General features: G+C 32.6%; 1 protein-coding gene across 1 annotated transcript; it reads left to right on the forward strand.

The window, feature by feature from the left end:
* LOC109332585 (probable transcription-associated protein 1) lies at positions 1-5619 on the forward strand. The gene is made up of 8 exons (XM_019567562.1): positions 1-394; positions 950-1665; positions 2365-2490; positions 2578-2663; positions 3746-3854; positions 4846-4941; positions 5354-5416; positions 5506-5619. Exons 1-8 carry the CDS (start codon positions 337-339, stop codon positions 5617-5619), a joined length of 1368 nt encoding a protein of 455 aa, XP_019423107.1. The 5' UTR covers positions 1-336.

The following is a 10603-nucleotide window of genomic DNA, read 5'->3' on the forward strand; positions in this document are numbered from 1 at the left end:
TGATATAAAACGCATCCCCTTCTAGCAGCTCCCAAAAGAAGAGGAGGGAAATCATACATAGTCAGAAACTCTCACTTTCAAAAGCCCTAAATTTCACTCTCTAACATACTCATAGTTGTAGAATCTGTACCTATTAGTTTCATTGCAAATCCTTCTTATTTATCTCAGCGATCAAACCCTCCATCTTTGTATTTGTTGCTGCTGCGTTAGCGCGCTGCAGATACAGAGCGAGTGGTGTAGTGTCACTTCGTTGAACCCTAGAATCAGTGCAAAACCCAATTTGACCTTGAATTGAACCATCGCCACATAGGGTTTCACTTCTACAACAGCGACATCATGAGTCCTGTTCAGAATTTCGAGCAACATTCCCGCCATCTCGTTGAGCCTGACCTACGTATGCTCTCTCTTTCCGCAACTATCACTGTTTAATTTATTCTCTATGTACTTTTTTTTGTATTTGATTGTTCATGTTAATTCAATTTTTGCATGATCATGAAATACATAGACATTCAAATGATTCGTGTTTCTTTCAAATTTCAATTGATTTCAGTCTTATTAGCGTTAACTGAATTTAATTTGTGTTTGATTTATGTAAGTGATCGTATAGTACATAGATTTTCGGATACTCCATGCTGCTCTCAGTTGACTATGCTTCTGTTGAATCAAGCATCATTATGTGATTTCAGTTTCCGTTGTTTTGGTTCATTTCTGTTTTTTTAGTTTGTTGTTTTATTTATTTAAGTGACCATGGAATAAGTAGTTTGTTAACTATTTATTCGGGTACTCTATGTTGTTGCTTTCAAATATATATTGCCCGTGGAAAAATGGATTCATTTCACTGTTGTTGTTTCAGCATTGTGTGATTTCAGTTTGCATTGTTTTGATTTATTTATGTTATGTAGTTTGTTACTGTTTATTTTTTAAATATGTTTTTTTTGGGCGAAAATAGCTATTCAGGCGAGGCTGCAGATGGTGATGGAAGTTAGGGATAGTCTTGAGATCGCTCACACTGCTGAGTACTTGAATTTTCTCAAGTGTTACTTCCGGGCATTCTCAGGGATACTTCTGCAAATTACGAAGCCACAGTTTGTGGACAATCCAGAGCATAAGCTCCGGAATATTGTGGTTGAGATTTTGAATAGACTTCCGCACAGTGAAGTTCTCCGTCCTTTTGTACAGGATCTATTGAAGGTTGCTATGCAAGTGCTCACCACAGATAATGAAGAAAATGGCTTAATTTGTATCCGTATAATCTTCGACCTTTTAAGGAATTTTAGGCCAACTCTAGAAAACGAGGTGCAACCGTTTCTCGACTTTGTCTGCAAGATTTACCAGAATTTTAAATTGACCGTTAGTCATTTCTTTGATAACATGGCAATGACTGGGGAAGATGTCAAGCCCATGGAGACTTCACTTTCAGATCAAGTTATGAATACTACCGTTGCTACTGGCTCGCTGCTTAATCCAAGTACTCGGTCATTCAAAATAGTTACGGAGAGTCCACTGGTGGTGATGTTTCTGTTTCAATTATATAGCCGTCTTGTTCAAGCGAATATTCCTCAATTACTGCCATTGATGGTTTCAGCTATATCAGTTCCAGGCCCTGAGAGGGTTCCTCCTCATTTGAAAACTCATTTCATAGAGCTCAAGGGTGCGCAGGTTAAGGTGAGTAGTTATTGTCAAAATATTTAGTTTGACTAAATATTTTGCAAGACTTTTAGTTTTGTTTTTTTGTAAGTGGAAATTATAATATTTTAAGTACCTGGAAGTCATTATAACTCAACCTTTTCAGATATGGTTCAAGAGATATGTAAGAGCTTTAGAATCCCTATTTTGGTTATGACTTATGACATACCAAGTATTTGGAGTTTTAATTTTCCACATCCCATGCTTAATAATTAATATCACACAAATAGGTTCCTAAAGCAAAGGGAAATTGGGATTTCCACTCCTTAAGGGCATCATATAATTTGTTTGGCAGAAAATGTATGGACCACATTTTACAATGAAATGGCCACTTTCATTTTCTTAGATGTCTAGCGGTCATGTGCGGCCCATAGTTTTAAATCGTGTTACTGCACTATTGCAGTTTCAGGAGTCTGTGACCGCAATTGCTGCCGATGCGGCCACAATATCATTATAGATTTCAATTACAGAATTAATTTTTGTGATGTTCCTAAAGTTATTCTCCAACCAGTGTTAATATGGATATCTATTACAGATACATGTATCCTAATTTATCATAGCTACTTTTATGTCAACTATTCGAACAACAGAGATTTATCTGCTTGTTTGTCTATTCTTCCCTTAACCTTCTGAAAACATCCATTATATGCTTACTAGTTTCATTTTTTGTTATTGCAGACAGTGTCATTTTTAACCTATCTATTGAAAAGCTATGCCGATTACATAAGGCCACATGAAGAAAGTATATGTAAAAGCATTGTGAATTTGCTTGTAACATGCTCTGATTCTGTATCCATTAGAAAGGTGATACAGTTGTTTACGTTGCCTTTTTTTTTTCTTTCTGTCGAGTTTCTTTTTCTTTAGTTTTAAGCCAAAAATTGTTGGATGCAGGAGTTATTAATATCCCTGAAACATGTCCTTGGAACTGATTTCAGGAGAGGTTTATTTCCTCTCATTGACACTCTACTCGAAGAAAGGTAACATTATGACATTCCAATATTATGATTCAGAGATTTTTTTGAAAAGTTCCAAATATGGAACTCCTATTAATAAATTTCCCCTGTTAAGTATAAATAACCACCGGAACTGTCCACTGTTTATTATATTATATATTGGTTTAACCTTTAAACCGACTTAAATAACCATTTTGAATTATTGGGGGTGACTCAAGTGAGAACAATTCCCTATAAAAATTGCGAGAACAACAAATCTGGATCATACAACCTTACATGAGTGGTTAAAGTAGAAATTTAGTTATTGGTCACATGATCACTTAAAAAAAGTCATATGCATTTATCTTTTAATACTCATCATTAAAAAATCCAAATGCCCATATTAATTGTTACATTAACAATTGTTCTCACCTGAGTTACTTACTGAATTGTTAATCTTTTTTGGCAAATATTTATATCGAGAGATAAAAGGGCGACCAAGTGCATGAGGCTCCCACCATGGGGTTCGTGGAGGGTAGATGCATGCAGCCTTACCCCCTCAAGTGGAGTTTCTTTTCAGGATTTGAACCTATGACCTCTAGGTCACAAGGGAAACAACCTTATCGTTGCGATTTGCAAGAGAGATCTTTTTTTTACAATTACCCTGTTTATTTGGTTGAGTGGATCTGTCTGAGTTTTGGGAGGTCACTAGTGGTACAATGTAGATGGTCATAACTTTATCTAATAGGAAAATCAGGTGTTTTTATTAAGCAAAGAACAACTAAACTATGTGATCTATCTTTGTGTTGGAAACTCATTTGTCAATTTTGTTCAGATTCATGATCAGGGTTACTTAATATCTTTTGTTCATATAGCTTCTTAAATCATGCTTCTAGATTTGTGTGCCCAATGTTAGATATTTGGGAACTCAGCAAGAAGTGAAATTGTACAATGATAGTTGTGGGGATCTATACCTTTGTCTGTCACTAGCCAGGAAGATAGATAATATAAGAATGGATAAGAGGAATTTGTAGTGGAATTTTTCTACCTTTTGGAGGAAATCAAACCTGTCAGCAGTTCAACTGGCATTGAATGTTCTCTTATGCTATAGATATTCAAATTTTTAGGGTTCTGGTTGGGACTGGGAGGGCTTGCTTTGAGACATTGAGGCCCTTGGCTTATAGTCTTTTGGCAGAGATTGTGCATCATGTTCGGCAAGATCTCTCCTTATCACAGGTATTCTTCTCTTTCATTTAATATTATCTAAGATAAGAGTTATCTGTTGCATTTAATAATTTCTTGCAGAATAGCAAAATGAGGAATATTTTTATAATCATGTGCTCATAGTTAAACTAAGCAACTCACCAATTTGGTTTTTGAAGATTTTTGAAACATCAATCTGGTCCTCAAAGATTGACAACATCAAATTGGTACCAAATAATGATTTTTGGTCATTGCACGGTTTGGCACTGGTAACAAGTAACATTTAGACTATTTTGATGTCATAAAAGTATCATTTGTGTACCAAATCGATGTAATAATAGTCTTTGGGGGGACCAAGTTTATGCTCACAAATTCTTTCAAGGGCTTACAATCATACACGTTTTTGTCAAATATGGTTGGAAACTTAGATTTAATGAGTAATAAGGAAATGAAGGATTAATTGAACTAAACAATCTCCGGAGAGTTTGGAGCAATTTATGGTATGCCACTGTGCATTGAATGAAGTGATTTGGTGTCTGTAATTGCTGAGGATCACTAGAGTTTTCAAGGAAAATGTTCTACTTTTTTTTGGTATGAGATACACTATCAGTGTCATTATGATACTCAACTAATGACGGTTTCTGTTATGATATCTAATAAAATTTCTTTATAGAAAACAATGTTTACTAGATTTGGATGAACACGCCAATGTCAAAAATTGAAGATATATTTTTCATCTTGGCAAAAAATAGTATGAAACAAAAACAAGAAAGTGGTATTAAAAATATAAAGTCTGTTATCAATTTATTGACGTATGTGTCTTTAATTTTTAACTAGGGTTATAATAAGATGTACTATGTCCTTATAGTTAAATTGGTAGACTTTGTCTTACAACCCTTGTTTTTAATTTGGGAATAAATTGCATCAAATGACTTTTCTTCTTATCATGTTGCTGCATATGTCTTAACTGATAAAGTATCCCTTACACACTATCTTTGCTAATTTGAATTCCATATGGCTGCAGCTGTCGCGGATTATTTACTTATTCTCAAGCAATATGCATGACGCATCATTGTCATTGAGCATCCACACCACTTGTGCTCGCTTGATGTTGAATCTGGTGTTTTTCTTAACTCTTCAGAATATTGTTGATTTGGTTGAAATGTTTATTTGCTGCTGATATAAATTTAGAACTTCGTTGCACTTTAGGAATTGAGGCATGTTTCTTTATTTTGCTTATTTGTGTTATGCTTGTGGTCAATTCTGGGATTGACTTGTTTATTTGTAGGTTTAGGGGGTACGATTGATAAATTTTCTTTTATTTCTCCGTTTTATATTCATACTTTCTTTTCTATTTTTAAAGTATTTCTCGTTTTCTCTCTTCTAATCTCTTCCTTATTCATATAATTTTTCTTTTTCTATTCCTGCTTTCTTGTTCTCTCAAGATAAAGAGATTTAGGATCTGATAGTACTTATCATAATTAATTCCTGAAGCCTTCTCATATTATCCTCTTTCCATTGTGTATGTATAGGTTGAACCAATTTTTGAGAAAGGGGTTGATCAGCAGTCTACAGATGAAGCAAGGATCCTCTTGGTTTGTTGCAAAATTTCTTCTAGATTTTGACAATTTCGTGTTGTACTTCATATCTTCCTGGCATTTACATGCATTATGTTGCTCTATAGGGCCGCATTCTAGATGCTTTTGTTGGGAAATTCAGCACTTTCAAGCGTACAATACCCCAGGTTAGTTGTGATACTTTAATGTACCAACTTATGCCTCACAATTGGCATATGTAAGTTGTGTTACTTTAATGTACCAACTTATGCCTCACAATTGGCATATGTAAGTTGTGTTACTTTAATGTACCAACTTATGCCTCACAATTGGCATATGTAAGTTGTGTTACTTTAATGTACCAACTTATGCCTCACAATTGGCATATGTAAGTTGTGTAACGCATTAGATATCTGCTGATACTCACTACTCATATGGGTACCCGCAAATGGTGTGTTATTGGGAACAAAAAACACTACCCACACATGCCTAGTCTCATTATCATCCCTTCAATTTTGACTCACCCAAATAGCCTAAATTTGTAAATTAATCAAAATAACACTCATATCTTATTGAAATAACATCAAATGAATGTGCTCTCCTTTTAAACTAATTAATTAGATCAGCAAAACATTAATTTAGTAATATAAAACTCTGCTAAATCTTTTTATAAATCTTAATGTTAAAAATTCGATTTATATATAAAAAACATTTGGTTATCAACATGGTCACAATTGATAGATAAATGAGATATTTAAGCATAATATTAAGGGTTGAATTGATATGTACATGAAAAATGTTCTGTATATGTGAAATCTATATTTCTCTATGTTTGAAGAAGTTGTTGTACAAATGAGAAAAGAAAACTCAGAAGAAAATGTGTGATTTTCTATATTTTAGCAACATTCAACTTGAAATATCTAATAAATTAGATATTGAGATAAGGGATCATTTTAAAATATCTAATAATTTAGAATACCAACACAAGTCATGTATTTAATAAATGGTTGAATTATAATTTTTAATAAAGGTAAATGACAAAAACATATATTTTTTATAATTAATAATCATATCCTGTTAAATAAATTAATTTATTTTAAAGTGTGACTGTTTTTTTCAACTAATATTACTTAAGAAAACAAACTTTTAAGATGGACAAAAACATATATTTAAAAGCTTTACAATCTCATAAAATTTCACTTTTCCCTTACAATGACATCAATTTGCTTCAAATAAAAAAAAATAGTACTCATGCTTGCAATCATTCCCAATGTTTTGATTTATTTGTAGAGTTTACTTATTAAATAAAAAACTATTTATTATATTGCATACTTTTTTTGAGAAAAACTTGTATAAATACGTATGTACCTAGAGATAACCAATAGAAATTTGACAACACATTAAAAATTTAATTCTACTTAAAATTTATTTATAAATGATAGCACAAAAAACATAAATATATTTGTCTCCAAATATAATGTATTATATCTCTTCATACAAGTTTTTCTTACTTTTTTGTACTCCCTTTGTTTTGGAAAGAAATATAATTTTTTTATAAAATATTGTATCAAATTAAGGCTACAATATTAAACAAGAATATTTGGAAATTACATACAATTGTGCATAATTAAGTAATCAATGAGATATGTATCCAATTAATGTTTTTATGGTTGGTTGACTATTTAAACAAAACATTAAAAACATGTTTATCTAATACTTTTGACTTTTTGAATGTGTTATTTTTGTGGAATAATACCCACTATTATTAAACTCAGACTGATCAATAACTCGGTTAGTTAAGACACTGAGTCACTAGTTAGACAATTAACTCGGTTTACATTAAATTTAAAAAAAAAAAACATAATATTGGTTAACACTATTTAATAACTATATATTCCAAATTTAAAAATATTACCATACCTAATTAAATAATCAACAAAGAATATTTTATTACTATAAAATGTCAAAAACAAGTTGAAAACATCGTCAAATAACATATGTATTATGCCTTAGTTGCAAAAAAATGCACATCAGTTAAAATTTAATTAAACAACGAAATTTTTGCTAAAATATAAGTTAATGAATGACAAATATAATTTCAAATAAGTTTAAAAAAATTCATCTCAAAATAATATTGTTTTGGTTGTTTTTTAAAAGTATATTTTTGATTGACTTAGGTGGTTCAATCGGTCTAACCATGTGAGTTACCGATTTTAGGCTTAAATCGTCTGAGTCAGTTTAACTTTGATGCAAACCTAGTTAAATGAGAGGCTCATACCACTCAGATGTCCAGTTTGCAGTTGAATCGGTCGAACCGGCTAGTCCAAGCCGAGTTTTATAACATTGAGTAAACTTGCAATGAATTTGTATAAGAGAATAGTGTGTCTCCTTATACAATGAGATAACTCATCTCCTTATATTCACTTATTATTTGACATTTGTTTTACTTTTTATTTTCAATGATATGTGTTTTTTATATAATACCGTCATTCAAAATAAGATACTTGTCAAACAAACAGTGGTGAATTTAAAAATATAAGGTATCTATTGGTATGAGAAAATACTTTTTTTTATTAGGTACTTGTGAGTGAAAGTCGAGTCTTGATAAAAAGAAAAACATATTTACTCAGTCACACACCTTAAATCCTAATTTCCGTATTGTGCAGCCTGTTATGGTATAGGTTGTACATAGTAGTTTCAAAAAAATATTATTTACTATCACCTTAAATCCTGATTGTATTTATTTTCATTGATACCTCAACCGCAACAGATATACAAAGCAGGTGATCTAGTCACATAACGTCACTAGAACTTGAGTCAGTGTGATGAATCCTGGAGAGTCGATCTCTGCTAATATGAAACTTGAAGTGAAAGATGAAGTAAAGAAGGAACCAATACAGTTCGATGTGAAAAAGGAATTTGAAGGAGAAGAATTTGCGCTATCTCCTTATTTGAGTATGAAACCCTAATTTTTCCTCGATTATTTTCATCTTCCAATATAAGTTTTTGGATTCGATTAATTAATAATTTAGTGGATAATTATTTTCTAATTATGATTTTGTATTACTTATTTGATTCCCCATTATGTTAGATTGTTCTTTTTTTTGTTCTATTGTGAAATGATACATTTTTATGATGCAAGAAAAACATGAATTTATTAGAATTTGATGTGTTTATTATATTATGAAGCAACTTACATAAATTTTGATAAATGTTGTTCTTCTTAGTGTTTATAGTTGTGACTTCCATTATAAAAATGTAAAGTTCTCATAGTTGTAAAAACCGTACCGTACCAGCCGACTCGATCAGAAAACTGGCGAACCGGTCCCCAAACCAGTACGACATGCATATTATACTGGATAAGTATTGAAACCGGTGCAAACTGGCCGAATTTTGTTAAAACCAGTGAACCGGTGGGAATTTCATTGAACCAGCCAGTTTGCACATATAATATTTTTTTTAAATAAAATAGCCGGATATCCAGAACAGTATACAGAGAGGGTTTCCACTTTCCCCTTTTCAACTTCCAATCTCTTCTTCCACGGTTCACTTCTCCAATCTCATCCATCTATTCCATTATCTCTTCCAAAACATATAATGCTCGACCCAGAAACAGTGCTTTGGATTTTCCAATTATCAAAGTCATAAAGAAACATTTCTCTTGGATAGATTTTGGTAATTTCTCTAAAGTTTACACGGGTAGCGTGCTATACTTTTATAAATGCTCAATACTAACATCTGAAAACCAATCACTAACACATCCTTTTGAGTACCTAGTGAATTTTTGTTGTTATAGGTTTTTATATATATGCATAAATATAAGTAGATATGTTCGGTTTAACCGACATGCAGTTTAATTACTGAACCACTGTACCACTATACCAGTATCCTGATCGGTTTGATAACCGATACGATTTTAATAACACATGTTCTCAGTATCTTAAAGCTATTGGTTAATTATTCAAGAAAAACATTTTATATGTCAAACACTAGAAATTATATTTCAAAATACTTTTACTTCATTGTCTCCCATACCAACTTTTCATTTTTTGGGTTCCTTAACCAATGTTACCCCACCACCATAATTGCCCATCGCTTTTATCACCTCAAAACCTCATCACTTTCATTATTATGGAAAATGATATATCCTCCTATTATATACTTATACTAATTCTCATACCCACATATGTCACAATAAGATAATTTAATTATTAATGATTGGATTACAAGTGACATGTATTAATTTTTGTAGGTAGGATGATTAATAGAAGGATTTAGTGGAAGAATAGCAATGTTCTAAAATTATTGTAGTTTCAGGTGTGCGACTTTACAATCTCTCTGAGTCATTTTTAAAAAAGATATATGCTCTTTAGTGTAGGGACGGGGAAAAATTGGGTGTTCTGGAATTGCCTGGGTGAGTTGGTAATAGAGAAGTGTGGCTGATGTCGGTTGTTGCTGTAAGCCCACGGGGGAGGTACCTGAAAATGTTATCTGACGCTCAAGATAGTGTGGATCTAGAGAGAGGTAGAGAGGAAAAATATAAGTAGATGAATGGTTAGTAGTTAAATATTAGACATAAAATACTTCCTTATTTATAGGAGCAATACAACTGACGTGTAGGCTGACTATTGATCGGATTGGGCGGTCAGTGGCGGCGCACGAGCACTCCACGTGCTGGACCCAATGAGACACTGATTTGGGCCTTGAAGTCAAGCCCGTAGGCCCACTCTGATGTTTTTGGCCCAACCCGGATACGTGGGATAGCCTGGGGAGATCAGGTTGCTATACGATGCCTTACTCTTATCGGACTGGACAGTCCGGCATGGAGACAATAACATGTCTGGTTCATCTAGGCAAGGGCAATATATTTACATCTTCAACATTTATGGTATATGGAAGGGAAAATAAAACGACATTATATTCTTTATCCAAATCCCTTGTTACATAATGAAAAGGGGAAATCTCATTTAAAGGGTTCCCCATCTATAGTTAGAAGGTAAGAATATATCATCCATTGAATTATCCAACAAATCAATATATTTATTTATGCATTAAATCAAAAGTGTAAACTATCTACAAAGAGAGAAATATGATGGCAGAATACATGTGTAAACTTAGTTTATACCTTCATGTGGACTTGAGAATTTGGGATTCTCCATCTATAGAAGCTCTGTCCATCCTGCAGATGGATTTTTTCCCTATGCTTTAGTTTCTTTTTGCTATTTA

The sequence above is a fragment of the Lupinus angustifolius genome, chromosome LG18 (genome assembly GCF_001865875.1).
Source record: "Lupinus angustifolius cultivar Tanjil chromosome LG18, LupAngTanjil_v1.0, whole genome shotgun sequence".
NCBI lineage: Eukaryota > Viridiplantae > Streptophyta > Magnoliopsida > Fabales > Fabaceae > Lupinus > Lupinus angustifolius.

Coding starts and splice junctions, on each gene's coding strand:
- LOC109332585 (XM_019567562.1), top strand. CDS start 337: ATGAGTCCTGTTCAGAATTTCGAGCAACATTCCCGCCATCTCGTTGAG. Junction 2,664..3,745: donor GACACTCTACTCGAAGAAAG/GTAACATTATGA, acceptor TCAAATTTTTAG/GGTTCTGGTTGGGACTGGGA. Junction 3,855..4,845: donor AAGATCTCTCCTTATCACAG/GTATTCTTCTCT, acceptor ATATGGCTGCAG/CTGTCGCGGATTATTTACTT.